The sequence below is a fragment of the Rhea americana genome, unplaced genomic scaffold (assembly GCF_003343005.1).
Source record: "Rhea americana isolate MKP2758 unplaced genomic scaffold, rheAme1 scaffold_323, whole genome shotgun sequence".
Classification (NCBI taxonomy): Eukaryota; Metazoa; Chordata; class Aves; order Rheiformes; family Rheidae; genus Rhea; species Rhea americana.
Window position 1 is genome coordinate 385,819 of NW_028186450.1, and position 15,676 is coordinate 401,494.

Consider the following 15,676-nt stretch of genomic DNA (forward strand, 5'->3'; position numbering starts at 1 on the left):
GGGAGGCTACCTGAATCCTACAGGGAAAATCAGAATTGTCAAACTCATTTGAGTACATTATTCCATGTATATTGTAGATACTCATGAAGTTGAGGACAAGAGAATTGATGTAAAGACTTCATGGAAAGTTTCCTGCTCAAGAGCTACAGCTGAGTACCCTTGTGCTGTGAGCCATGAGCTGCATAAAGACTTGTCAGCCTGGGCCTAGCTTCAGCTGGTTGACGGCTACAGAAGTTAATCTTTCGTTCTCTCACTGCTGACACTCTTGGTTGCTTGAAGACCAAAACGGAGGAAGAAAGTTACCCAGTTCCAAAAACTGTGGATGAGGCTATCCTACTTTGGGAGAAGAGAGAGCTTAAGCATATGGGCAAAAGCTGTGGTTGGTCATCTGGCCTCAGAAAACAGGCCCTGAGGCGATTTTATTGAACAGTATAAATGCAGCTGCTGCACAACCTGGCAAAAAGTTCAAAGAAAATAGAATACCAAGGATCAGAAAGCAGTTAAGTCCTGCTCTCAGACCACTAAAACCTGGAACTGTAGGTAAAAGAAAGCAAGCTAAAAAACCTGTGAAGTCCATCATGTGCTCGGGGAGTAAAAACTGTACCTCTTCTAAGGAGAAATATCTGACTCCAGCTAACACTCCTACAGTCAGAGACTATGACTACCCCTTCAGAGTACATAAACATTCAGCTGGTTTGGTATTCCCCAACAAAGTATCTGTTCATAATTTGCTCTTCTTAGGAATGTTATCTCTCAAATGTGCAACCACTAAAGGTTAATAAARGCATCAACACAACATGGAAAAATAATTTTTCACCATAGGTTGACCTCATTTTACTCCTCCTAAAAGAATTCTATCAAAAGTACTTGCCTATGGAATGTTTCTCTCAGTCATGAGTTATACCAATATAGCTGTACCATATTAAAGCACCATCTCATGCAGATGAAAATACAATTTTAGTCACTGCAATGTCACTGAGAGTTCTGTTGAAGATTTTGTACATCACTCCATGAAAGGAAAAACAGACTGCAGGATAATAAATATTATGGTTTTAATGAAGTCAGGATACTAGGCGTATTGTATTTCATTTTGACTCAGAAGGTTAATTTTCACTCACACTTTGCGTGAAAGTAGATGGGACTGAAATCCAACTAGTTTTACAACAGAGTTTAGTTGTTTTATAAGGAAGGTTACATAGCACAGTAGTCACAGATATTGTTTCCATTTCTATGTTTTTACTCTTTGGAGGGAGACTAATAAAATGTAACAATAAATTTTGCAAAAAAGCAATAAAAGGAAATAAAACAATAAAGATTGACACTGCAAAAGTATTTATCGTCACAAACGTGAACACTTCCAACTGCAGATAATTGATTTATGCTGTTAATGCCATACTTAGAACTGCCATCAGTACTGACAATCTGGTTTAAAACTATAGATCATGCTTGTAAAAGGGAATCATCTTTTGAAAAATAAGCCCATCATGTCTTTTGGAGGGTTTCTATCTTAAAGGGGGAAAAAAGGACAAGAAATAAGCTATTTTGGAGGTACAGAATGACATAAATTCTAAGATCAGATCCTTGGTACAGCTAACCTTTGTCAAGTCAAAGGTTTATTCTGGAACAAAACAAATGTAGCCAATTCTAGAGAAAGCCAGGAACCAAATAAGTACAATTTGCTGCCAAACTAGCAAAATAAAACACAAAACCCCCTTGTCAATGTTCTGAAGACTGTAAATCATTTTTAGATACCTTTTTCTAAAGCCAAAAAATGACTCAAGCTGTCCACAGCTTCCACTATGTTAATATATATTTTACTTTAAAAAACATCTGTGTTTGTAGTTTGATTTCCAGAATTTGGATGGCTTTTGAAAATTTGAAAATTTTCTATATACTGTAGAATAAGAGCCTAACTCAAGAAAGCGGTGAGGAACTTTACAGTCTACAAGTAGAACATTCTACTTTAAGTAATGACTTACTCTAGCTGACCTTGCCTTGGTCATAAACCACATGGGAATAAACAAGACCATCTCCTGATATCTTTTTCAGTCCCGCTTTCTACTAGTCTTCACTTTTCCTTAAATCACAAAGGCATTTAAAAACTCCCTACTGCAATATACTTTCAAAATTACAGCAAAACACTGTTGTTTTTTAGCAACCACAATTATAATGCACCTTACATCTAGCAGCACTTTCCCCTTTTGGCTAAGGGCTATTTTCTAGGATTTAACAGAATGGGAGAGCATTCTGCTTCCCCTCTTGCAGGAGTGACTCAAAGTGTCTGTCTGACTTCAAGCAACTGTATGGAGCTCACCTGCCCACACGACCAAAGGGACAGAAATACGCAGCTTCTGAGGGCAAGTCAAAGTTAAAGCTTCAATCTGGACCTCTGAATTACTCTTAAAGGAGCCATTCTTTCTCTTCATTGATTACAGAACTGTAACTTCTACTGGAGACAGTGTTAAGTACCTGTCTAGGAGGTCTTCACTCAATATGAACACTTAAATGCCAAATACGTGAGTGAAGACACCACTACAAATCCAAGACTCAAATCTGTGTTCATAACACAGGCCATGAGGACAGAATGCAACTACAACCAGCTTATGTGTATACCTTGACTTGAAAAGGGATTCAAAAAATTGAACATTTCTAGCCTATAAATATTCTTACCCAGCTACCTTCCTCCTTCTCAACATCTGTATATTGGCTGGCTATTTGGCTGCACAATCTTTGGGACAAAGATCATGTCAAAAATTTCAGACTTAAATTCCTAAGTTAAACACTCACTTGAGGATTCTTAAATTTAAACATTCTGTATCACAGTCAGACAAATAAAGAGGTCTGATTTCCTTTGCTACAAAGAAAAAAGTAATTATAGAATTAGAACTCTTCATACATGTACACATACACCCTCTACTTGCAAAAGGCAAGACTAGGTCCCCAAAATGCCCACCTGCAAGGTTTTTGGTAAAACTGTCATTAAACTGTTYTGTAATTTATAATTTTTCTTTATCTGCACGTAATTGTCATTACTGATTGTAAGCTTCTATTGTAAGGATATACAGCATAAATTACAAGCATTGCTTTGTTTTTACCACTAAGTATTTTTGCTAAGTGATGGACAATTGTAATCTGCTGCATAAAAACAGAGAGCTCATTGGAATAAAACAACTGAGGAAAGTAGGAATGTAACATTTCCATTTCCTCAGAACATGCATTTTGGCTACTAGTCCAAAATTAACTTCCAGACAATGCTGGTATGAATACAAATACCACCACTAGAACATACAAAAAATGTGAAAGTACCATTTATAATTCAATGGAATAGTTTTACATTTTTTAAATTAGTTTTTTTCCTTAGCTCTAGTAAAATTAGCTTTTGGATACCTTTGATTTTGCAAGCCGTTCTATATTTTCAGTGGGATCAGAGCCCATCGATAAAAAACATATCAAAGGTGTTCGGCAGTCACTTTCTGTCCACARTGCTTCCATTTCAAGAATAAATCCTTCTGCATACTTCACACCAAGGGATTCTGCAATGTAGTATCGAGCCTAAAAGAAAAAAAATCCCCAAATACATACTTTTTTTTTTTTTTTTTTTTAAGGAGCAATCACTGATATGGGATTTATCAACATTTACCTTTGTTGGAAGGAAAAGCTTTTTAAACTTCCATTTTCAACTTAGACATAACAGAAGTTACAGTTCTGCTGACAGGAGTCAACCATTGAAATTTCTGGATAGTAAATTTAAAACAAACGAAAGGAAGAACTCTGTTCACACAGCAGCCATCCTGTGAACATTGTTCCTATTGGGTGCTGAATGGTGATTTTTAAAAAGAACCACAGAAATCCATGAAGAATTGACCTATTGTTGATTGTGCTGATGGCCCAGATGTTGCCCCTAAATTACTGATTGCTGAAGCTTAGTAGATACCCAAGGGAAAGGGGCTCTATATTAGCCCCTTTCTTATCTCTCCTAGTACATACTGTTGACAGTCTTTACAGTATACCAGATTAGACAGATCTTTAACCTGACTTAGTTGCGGTCTTTTATATGTCCAGTTCTTCAGCTGGAACTTCAAAAACAAATTCTCTTGTGCAGTGGTTATCCAGTTTAAATCTCTTAGTCTGTCTGTCTGTTTCTGCAAAATCTGAACACAGCTCAGACAGTATCCTTAAAAGTTTGGGCCTTGCCTATTCCTCTAATGTCCTTTTCTCACAGGCATTTCATATAAAGACTTTTGAAGCCATCCTGCTACATGAAAGAGTTTTTTGGTAGCCATGATTTTACCACTGTGTAAACTACTAGCACAGATTCTGAAGAGTGTAATATGGATAGAAGCACCCAAGAAGATAGTGGTCTGAGGAAGAGGCAAATTCCAGAAAAAATGTATCAGTAAGTAAGTTTTCCATCATAAAGTGTGACCGCTGCCCTAGTACAGATGGGTAAAATTTTGTGACCATTAGGGAAGCACAATAGAGGAACAAGAGATAAGGAAGATAATGGCAAAAACAAAGCTATCTTTCCTCAAAAATTAGTGGTTARAACCACTATTCAGAGGCATTCATTTTCAAAGATGGTCCTGTAGAACAATGCAAGTGTTGGAGGACGACCCACTAGCAACTTTATTATTTCCGCCTGTGAAAATTGTGGCAGATAGAGATCCCATCCTCCTCTCCTACTAGCCAGCTCAAGACTGGAAAAGGAAAAAGGATGGAGGGAGTCTTATTCAAGAAAAGCTCCTTGAGAAAATGGTGCCCCCTAAATACATATGGACGCTATCAGAACATGTAAGGGTGGATTTATGGAAGCAAATCAGAAGTGCTGCTTTTCCATGCAGCTAAAGACATGAGAAAATTGAAAAGAGAATGTTCAGTCTCATGCATTTCTGATAGATACATATATATATAAAAAGTCCAAATATCATAGAATGTGGAGAAACTGATAGCCTATTAGAGTTTCTTACGATATTTGCTATGAGACCCTCTTTTATTACTCCTTGCTCAGCATAGAGGGACAAATAAGTGAACAAACAGTTCATATGCTATTTTAATACATCTGTGATCAAAATGATCTCGTCTCTTTCAACTTCTTACGTGAAGAAATTGGGATGAATCTTTTAACTCTCTGGAAGAATGCAAGTGCTTTACAAGTTTAAGTACGCCACTGTAGAAACGCCACACACAGGAAAAAGACTGGTACAACTAGAACACAATTTGTTTCATGTTTTGTAATGCCCTTTCTAAATCATTACAATTATACAATTGTCATACAGAGTCATYAGAAAGACCCCAAAAATCTTTCTGATTTTTCAGAATAGCTCAATCTTCAACAAACATTATGATAAAAGCAAAGTCAGAGAATGTAAGTTTGGCACTATAGCTCTACATGAGATGCCACASAGTATAAAACTTGCATGCAAGTGCATCTTACTTGCGCCATCGTATGAGCAGGGCACCAGCTACGGACAAGGAGTAGTTTACGGAATTGGTCCAGTAAGCTGTCATATCCATCAGGAATAACAGCTCTTTCAGGTGCTTCTTTATCAAACCAAGCTTTCCAAGACTTCTCATTCCTCACAATCTGCACCAGAAGTTGATTAAAAGGGTGCAAGCTAGATAATTGCACAAGATTGAGCCATGTCATATCAGGGATCCACTTTTTTGGTTTTGGTTCCACAGAATTCAGATCTAAATTGGCACCTCCTGCAAGGTGAAAAATATAAAAGAAATCATCACAGTTAACACAGAAAAATGACAGGCAATCATAAATATTGCTTTCTATAGTTTAGCGGGTGAGAATCTTTGCAAACCAGGACATGGGGACTGAGAATTTGCATGGAAGAATTATTTAACAAAGATGGATTGAGGAAATGGCCTCCGAGCCACTCAAAGTTGTAYACAGTAGTTCTTGTACTTCTTTGTCTTTACCTGTACAGCTGGAAAAATATTTGCCTACCTAAGAAGGTGCTCAAACCAAGTCCTCTCTCCAGATGTAGGAAGGACCTATGGATAGACCAATCTCTCTTCACATAGACATAAGAATGAGAAAGAACATGGGTGTGCATTCCATTCCGGCACTGTATAATTTTAAGGGGCTCTTTGCCCACCCATGACGCCAGCATCATGACCATTTGCACCTTCAATACAGCTAAAAGAACTTTAAATTGGTATTTGCAAAGCAAACGGAGATCTTTGGATAGCAAGTACAATGAGGGGCAGCTCTTATCTTGGGGACAGCGAGGTTCACCTCCATCAGAACTTTATAAACTTTACTAAAACTTTCATTGTCATTGTATCTTAACAGTGACACACATCAGTGTTATAAAACCAAGGAAGCTACAGGCAACAGCCTTTTACATGTAGTAAGTTTCCACRTTTTTTTAATAGTAACACATGTATGTGTTATTGACTTTTCATGCATTCTGGTGCTCACTAGCATCTGACGGCTCACTAACCATCAAAAGAGGTTTTGCTGATTATTCCCAAGCTCATAAAGACAGGCATGTGGTAACAAGTGCCCCAAAGAAAATTACATGGTCTTTTACAAAGCCTTTTCTTGTGCATGTTTTCCAATATAAAACAGMTAAATAGCGTCATCTTTTTAACATTATTTTGAAAATGAATAATTTCATTGTTCTTGTTTCAGAAATTTTTTATGTTAAACCTCTGTTGAACTCTACATGCATGCATCTGCCAGTTAAAAAACATTAAGGTGATGGARCCTATCAGTAGTGCAAGCACTGCAAAAATCTACATTTGGCAATTCACAAATATACATAAACAGGAAGATTTTAAGAGAAATTACCTTTGATGAGTGTCTCAAACTCACTATGTGAAATCTTCTTGGCCTGCAAGTCAATCTTTAGCGCCAGAAGCAATGTAAACAGGAATCTGTGATTTTCATACAGCCCTCGAACAGTATACTTGAAGACTTCATAAGTGAGGTGCTCAATTATATAGGCTACCCTTCTGGCTGTGATTTGAGATTTCAGAGCTCTTTCCACTGATAGGTCAAAAACGCCAAGGAACTGTCGTAAGGATATTTGGTACATGACGTTAACCAAGCTCATTTCCACAATTAGAAAATAAAGGATGCTACCACGACCAGCAACAGGCCGAAACTCTTCACGTGCAGTATTGATTTGTACCTCTGTCTCCGCTGCTATGTTTAATTTTTCACTGACCTGAAAATCAATTGAAAAGACCATGCTGATTATGCCATGTCACTTCTAATTTATATTGCACAGGCAAAAAGAGAAGGTCTTGATTAAGATAATAATGGTATTTTTAGCCAAGTTTTGCTTCATTCTGTCAGTGTTTCAACAGAGTCATCACTTGTTAAAACAGGTGAGCACAAGCACAAGAGGACTGATTTTAACTTACATCTGCAAAGTATGCCTGGACTATTCAATAGTATCCAGGTAACAGGTTAATTTTGCAAAATGTGAAAAATGATAGTATTTCTATTATTTACTTAAGAAGCCAGACATTATAGAGTAACTCTGAATGGAAAAACAAAAAAATGCCTATTGATGATTTTAAAATTAAAAATGCAAAATATATCTGCAATGTATTCAAAATTCACCTCTTCTGCTGTTGTTTTAGTGATTCTTAAGACTTCTGTCAGAGAATTATCTTCAACTAAAGAGCCTTCTGTGCTGGATAGAAGGAAAAGTAGATTATCTTCAAGTTCCTGCATTTTCCTTTTGTTAGATTTTACTTCTTCCATCAATTTGACTCTTTCTGCTTCCAGTTCCTGCAGTCAGAAATTTTATTAGAATATTTAAGATTTATTCAAAGGAAATTTCTGTATAATCATAGAATTGGTAAGGTTGGAAGGGACCTCTGGAGATCATCTAGTCTAACCTCCCTGCTCAGCAGGGTCACCTAGAGCATGTTAGACAGGGTTGCATCCAGGCAGGCTTTGAATATATCCAGAGAAGGACACTCCACAACCTCCCTGGGCAACCTCTTCCAGTGCTCTGTCACTCTCACAGGGAAGAAATTCCCCCTCATGTTCAGACAGAACTTCCTGTGCTTCAATTTCTGCCTATTGCCTCTTGTCCTGTCACATGGGACAACTGAAAAGAGTTTGTCCTCGTCCCCTTGATACCCTCCCTTCAGGTACTTGTACACATTGATAAGATCCCCCCTCAGTCTTCTCTTCCCCAGGCTGAAGARGCCCAGCTCTCGCAGCTGCTCCTCAKAGGGCAGATGCTCCAGCCCTCTGATCATCTTTGTAGCCCTATGCTGGACTCTCTCCAGTAGCTCCATGTCTCTCTTGTACTGAGCAGCCCAGAACTGGACACAGTACTTGAGATGAGGCCCCACCAGGGCTGAGTAGAGGGGCACAGAAAAGTTATGATTTCAGTCATGTCAGACAGATTGGGAATTTTCCTGCTATTTCTGTAAAACACGAAGAAGTGTTATATAATGAAGTGATTTATATGTATACTGCATTTATTTGATTAACACAGCATACAGAGGAATTAAAATTACCAGAAAAAAACTTCCTCCTGGTCATACACAAAGCATTTAAACTAGTTTCCAGTGGGAAGTGATAAAAGGCACATTACTTTATATATATATATATATATATATATATATATACACACACACACACACACACACACACACAGTAGGATCAGTTCTACAGAACGTTCAGATATGCATTTGAAGTCATGCTTAGCCTAAACCAGACACCCCATCCATTCTATTTGTAATTCTTTACAGCATACCATCTTTCACAAAAAGAGCAAATATACAAGATGCCAGACTTCTGTTTGCCAGAGGATTTCATGACCACATTTATAACACAACAGCTAGCTGTTCTGAACAGAAATAGTGGCAACAACTTCACTATCAAAGTTCAAGATGCTGATAATTTCTTTTTAATACTTACAGGAGTAACCTTTAAAGCTGAGATGAATAAACACCTCTTTGATCATATATTTCATTCATCACTACAAAAATCTTTAAGAATATCTCAATTTATACTTTAGCTCAGTAATCATGAAGTTGTCCTCTCGCTTGTATTAGCGAACTTACTTTTCAGACTCTCTGTTTATGCTCTGTCTTATCTTTGAACAAAATTTATCAGAATTCCATTGGTTCTAGCTAACTATGGCAGGAGTTTTGGCTCTTATTGAGACAGAATGATTTCTTCATGTATGATAAAAGAAAGAAGTTTAATAAATGTTTATCATTTGCAACTATGTCCCAGTGCAGCAAGAAGCACTAATACTAAACAGATACCCTTGCAGTTTGGTTCAGCTGATACACAGCACTGGATTAAATATTTTTTAGTGAGCATATTTTTGCCCCAAAATGCAGTCAACGTGTTGCTATATATGTTCAACATGAATTCACCAATATATTTGTCCAGAAAAAACCAGAGTGAGGTTTCTGCGTTTGGGAAGCAGTATTTTTAGAGTCCAAAAGTGCAAGCTTGTATACAGGCTTGTGAGAAGCCAATTTCACTTACAACTTGGCGAAAAAGAATTTAAACCTCTGTCTCCCATCAGAGGTCCTTAATCACAATGCTACTGTTAACTTGGTCAGGATACTCCCAGCCACTTCTGCTGATGCTGTTCCATTTTGTTTATATAAATATCTACTGGAGTAAAGTTTAAAATTCTTAAGTCTCACATCCCTGGCATTTGCCCCAAATGCTCTGCTAGTGGATAGCTTTTCCTCAGTACCTCCTTTTCCAGTTTTCATGGAAGAATTCACTCAGCCGGGAAGTTTGGGTATAACAATGACTTTGTAGCCTCTAGCTGTGATTCTCAGACTTAAAGAAAGGTATTTAAATTCCAGTTCTTATTTCAGCAAATGCTTATTTGAGCAAGGTTGAAAAACATCAGCAGGAGAGACTAAGCACCACTAAAGCTCTGTGGTTAGAATGTGCTCTTGGGAAGTGGAGGAAGGAGAAATACATTTCATCCAGTGGGGAAGTGCTCTCACATGAGAAGTCAACCAATGGTTATTGAAAGCAGCAGCTCTGTTAACCCATGTTTTAATCTTCGTTACTTTTCTCACAAACATGCAACTGTGAAAGGGTTTTTTTTGAACATTTTAAACAGGAAAGTCATTCCATTTAATAAGAAATGAGAAAGGAAAGAAATATTTCATTTTAGTGTGACTGGACCATGACATTCACTTATTTATTGGTATGATTGCCACATTAAAAAAGCAATTTTTTCCCTAATATCCATGATAGATTGATACCTACATTTTTGGATCACCAGGCTGTTAAATTAGATATCAGACAAAAAGAAATAGGATCAATCTAGGAATAAAAGTTAATTTGGATGACTTCTCGGATTTTTAATTAAGAATTAAAAATTCTGAAAAAAACAAACTGGGAGAGGACTTTCTTCCTTAACTTTGCTCCCAGATAATCAATGGAAATTTTAGTAGGTGCAGGCTCAAGTCAGAGTGGAGGGCTCCTGAAAAACCCCATATCTCCTTGCATAGTACAGTCTGGCTGGCAAAGTAGTTCAAATTCACAATCACTTTTTCATGAAATTTAAATTAAGTTTAAACAATCAGAAATAAAAGATTTTTCTGACTGAAGTAGGAGACTTTGCTATATATGAAGAAACTATGATGCTTTATTTATATCTTGTATATGCCTGTAATGTATTTTTAATTAATAGTTTTCTTTCTTCTCTTTCCAAGGCTGGATCTTAAAAAAAGTGTTTAAGTCCTTCCATCCCATTAAAAAATAGCTTCACATTTTCCTTCAAGAGTGCATGAGAACTTAATTCACAGCTTTGTTTTTGCATTTGATTTTGGACAAGACAAAATATACACAGTTATAGTGCGAATACTGAACAAGCCTTCTCTCTATACAAATATTGCAAACTATTAGATCTAGATACCTGCTTTTCTGTGAGGATGACACGGCCAAGGAGCTGGTCTTCCAGCCCTTTCATAGTAACTGTAAAGTCAATCACTGTTGTTCTTGCACTGATTTCTGGAGTATAGGCAGGATTAGCCAATTTTGTTGTAATATAAAGGGTAAACCCCTTCATCAGATCTACCTCCTTGTCACCAACTTTCACCTGAAAATAAAATGTGTTATTTATTTTTCTAAACCTGAATGAAAAAAATCAAGGGTTTTTTTCCAGTGAAAAATAGATAAACCCCTTCTTTTTACTTTTGCATTTACACTTTKTACACTTTCTGCCTAAAGGGTAAAAAAGGAAAAAGAAAATTCATGAGTTTACTACTCATCTTTCTAAGTTTTGCAAAGGTGTAAATCTCTGCAGTATCCACACTATCTGTTCACCCCACATCTGTCTTACTGTCTTTCTATTTTCATGTTCACAATTCATCTTACTTTGTGTGCTGAACCAGATTTTATGACATTTTTTTCCAAAATGTTATCTAGAGCAGGATCAAGTTCTTCTCCAACGTCTTCTATTAACAAAGGTCGGCCAAGGGACAGGCAGTCTTCTACGTGACTTCTGAAGAACTTGTGGTTCATAGCTGTAACCTAGGAAGATTGGTTCACACATATTTGCAGCACATATTTGCAGCAAAAAGAGAACAGTATAAAATCTATTGTAACTTTAAAAAATTGTAATTGTCCTGGGATAACTACACAAATCAGTACATTTTAGATGTAATGAACCAAAAAACTGGCCTATGTAAAATTAATGCTTTAAGAATAAGAATTAATTAAAAATTTAATGAATGCTTTTAATATTTTGCTTTAAGTTCAATAGAAAAGGGGAACGTACATTTTGTTCTTCTTTAGTTATCTATCTACCTATCTTCTTAGTTATGTCTACCTAGGTAATCATCTTCATACCTCATCAATATTAATGGTTTTATGCTCTAACAAGAGGTAAGGAAATACAGGTAAGGAAATATTTATAGGATTCAGTCAGGGAATCAGTCTTGCATAGGAGGCTTGTCCCATATCAGTTATTAAATTTCCACTTCAGTTTCCATTTCAAAATCAGGTCTTAAACTTGCTAAATATCACAGTGACTGCTTCTCATCTATTTAGATCTAGTGCATTTACTACAAGCCTTTGAGATGAAAATTGAATCACCTTCCCACAAGCCTGTTATGACATAGTTTTGAGGTYGTTTCTTACTAGAAAAATATAGGASAGCCATATTTTTTAAATAAACAAAGTCCTTGTCTTGCAGGCACTACTCTGAGAAATGTTTAAGATATCTAGAAATATATTACACAGCTTAAAACAATATAGTATTTAAAATTTAATACTATCTTCCAGCACTCTATACTTTTAACTTTTTTAAAACTTGGGTATATCTGTATTCACCAAAATATTATAATGCCTACACTTTTAGTCCAAATRAAACTGATGGAGGAAACTGCTCTCTCACTGATCAACAAGATAACTCTGACAAGATCATTGCCAATGGAAATATTCGATGGTAAAGGCATAATCTAAACACTTGGGTATTTAGACTATTGACATAATCCTGTTCCTCCTTGACTTTACAGGGAGAGAACTCCGATTCTTATAAATCAGCTGAAACCTGAGCCATTTTGTCTTAAAGTCCATACTTAGCTTCATTAAAAAAGTCTTCCTGTGTACCTACAGTTTGCATCTGTATCCAAAGCTGCAGAAGTGCTGAGAGTACTGAGCAGCTCAGTAGTTAAGCCATATCAAGATTCACAAATTTCATAGGCTGTATATTCACACACACTGAGCACAAGATAAGCCTGGTAAACATTTTTCTCTGGTTCATCAGTTAAATATGGTAGCCTTTAATGTATAAATAGTGGGGAAAGAGGAAATGGTATTTGAATATTTATCTCCTAGTCCCCCAGTGCTTTGGTGAGTATGCAATACAAAATTCTTAAATAATTACTGGATCAAAGAATGGAAGGCCTGTATTCTCAGTTCCTTCCCACAGAATGCTCTCAGACAAGGGACTAATGCAGCCATGTGGAAGGAAGGTAATACACACTCCGTTCCACACAGGGGAGGGAACTGAAGCTAGAGCTTGGAGAAAATATTATCTTTTAAGGTATTGGAGAGAAGGCTATTCAACATGGCAGAAACAGTCAGCACAGGTCTCTAACTGAAGGACCTTTACACTGTTACTCCAGAGCTGAGCTTGGGCACCTTTCTAAAATCCTAAGTAGAAGATGCAAGTCTCAAAAAGGGAGACTGTTTATTGTTTTCTGTTAGTTTACCAAAAGAGCTTTTCTTGATCCAATTTTGGGGGGGGGGGCAAAGTAAGGTTTGATGTAATTTAGAGGAAATCATGTTATCTATTTTATGATAGTGGATTTCATACAGTCACAAAATATCTCAATTCTCCTGTGACAATAATTCATATGTTAAAGGACTTTTTCTTTGTATTTTTAAAAAAGATGGGGTTTTTTTCCTTGAAAGATCCTTRAATGTTGTCTTATATTTTTCTCTTTCTTCTCAGTTAATATTTCCTGCTGCTAGTTGTACTTCTATACCATTTTTGTGGCCATGTTCCACAAAATCCAGAAACTGGATTTGATGTGGGGTTGAATGCTGGGCTTTTCTTATGAGAGCTAGGAAATAGGACAGGTCAAGCTCCAGAAGGGCAAGGATTTATTTAGCAACATCTCCATGGTGTCATCAGCTTTCAGAATACCATCATCTTTAGCTTCTTTTTCATTTTCTTTTCTTATCCACACTCCCAGTTTGAGTGGTGTGATAATCTAAAAGTTGTAGGATAGACCTGGATCATTAACAACTAACTCTTTGGTGTCATGATTACACGACATGACAGCCTGAAAACACACCAAGTGTCAAGATTTTTATAATAAACCATCTTAGATTTATTAGTGTAATGCAGCACAGAGGGTAGACTGACTAGAAAGGAAAAATAAGCGGTTTGAATAAAATACAATCCCCAGATCCCAAAGAACACACACTGTTAGATGAAAAGGAGGAAGACTAGATAAAATAAATGATAAATATATTTATCACGTGCCCTTAATCATGAAGATGTATACTAAATTTGCACTCTGTGTTTTGTATGCCTCATAGATGGCTAGATTTCCATTCGACCTCAGGCCAACATTATTCCCTTCCAGTTCTTCCCTTTTTCCTATTTCTATTTTCCTCTTAAATGGATGATTCTAAAATGTTATTCCTATGCAGCATCAATTGCCTGATACTGTCTTAGTTTTGCATGTCATTTACTTTTCTCTTCCAGTAATTGTTTCTTTCTTTATGGCAAACAATTCAAAAATTCATCTTAAAAATACATATGGTATAATATATAATCCCAGTTTGCTCCTGAAACTGTCTCTGAGAGAAAACAAAGTCATACAAGTTATTTTACTCTGATACATATAGGTCACAGATTTTGCGCCAGTCTTATTTGAACTTCTGTGAGCCCAACAGTATGCCATGATCAGATTCATGTCACTGTAACACACGGCCAAAGTATGGTGATAGAAAAATAGTTATATTGTTAACTGTGATCTGACATCTCATGCACAAAAACATAGACACACAATTTAAGTGAATAATTTACCTGGAGTTCATTATTCTTTTCCTTATTTTTAATCCAGATCTTTCCTTGACCTTGTGGATCAATCAACAAAGGRTATCTAGATGCTTTTGTGACAATGATGCCATTCTGAATTGAAAGGTCATCATTTGGAAGACCCTGTAGGTTCCACTCACCAATTGTAGCATTGTCAACAAGCATATCAGTAAGGTTCAGATCCTAATACAAAATATTAAATTACAAAATTAGTACCAGTAGGAAGGGTTTTACTAAAATGTTTAACGGAAAGCTTCTCTTCCTATTCTGATCACAATGGGTAGTAGAATATATCTGGTAATAATTGCTTACCTTTCCTTTCTTTAAAGTCCAGTGCCTAAATCCTGAAAGTGGAGGAACAATGAAAGTGATTTTGGTTCCAATGAAAGTGATTTTGGTTCAAGCTTTGAACTTCCATTGATTCTCAGTGACATAAATGGCACCAAAGAGAGACAACAGAAGTGTCAGAAAAATACTGCCGCCAATTACATATCTAATGACAAGCTGATTTTCATATTGGCAAATTCTTTCCTTCTTGCTAACCCAAGAGGAGGGGTTGTCCTGTTCAGAAGCACTTGCTTCTTGTTGTATACTTGTTGTATGCCTTGGAATGCCCTTCAAGTGTGGGAGACTCGGAGAAAAGATGGCTCATATTTTACAAAAGATTGGTTTATTTCTATGAACTAATAGTAATGGACTATCATGTAAAGGTATTATTGCTATAGTTAGAGCTGGGGACAGCTCATATGCTCTCTTATAGTTTGATTTGTACAGACTGACTAATAAGTTTTATTCTATTCACTATGAACAGTGACTGTCCTCTCAAGAACATGTATGTGAAGAAAACAGTGATTAAAATCATAAATTAAGCTCTCCAAAATAAGAAAAGTAGCTTAATAATAATGTGATTTTTTAAAAATAATAAAATTGAAGAGCTTTTTAAATTTGTGTCATTTTTCACCTCTAGAATTCCTATTTTAAAACTTTTCTATATACATCAAAAAAAAAAAAAAAAAAGAAAGAAAAAGTCTGAGAATCTTAGAAAAATCACATAATTCAGATTGGTCCTGAAGCAAAATTTCAGATGCCTTGAGGCTTGTGATAAAATTATGAGAGTTAGTGACACCAGTGGCTGCAAGGCTCAAAAA

At 36.3% G+C, this 15,676-nt stretch overlaps 1 protein-coding gene across 1 annotated transcript in view; it reads right to left on the minus strand.

The window, feature by feature from the left end:
- LOC146592626 (dynein axonemal heavy chain 5-like) overlaps positions 1-15,676 on the minus strand; it is a 164,818-nt gene that overhangs the window by 33,755 nt on the left and 115,387 nt on the right. The window contains exons 63-69 of the mRNA XM_085310691.1: positions 14,517-14,711; positions 11,348-11,503; positions 10,887-11,069; positions 7,589-7,759; positions 6,809-7,187; positions 5,435-5,706; positions 3,388-3,552 (exon numbers count right to left, since the gene is read on the minus strand). Of these exons, the coding sequence (XP_085166817.1) occupies positions 3,388-3,552; positions 5,435-5,706; positions 6,809-7,187; positions 7,589-7,759; positions 10,887-11,069; positions 11,348-11,503; positions 14,517-14,711 (1,521 nt within the window). The remainder of the gene's footprint in view (positions 1-3,387; positions 3,553-5,434; positions 5,707-6,808; positions 7,188-7,588; positions 7,760-10,886; positions 11,070-11,347; positions 11,504-14,516; positions 14,712-15,676) is intronic.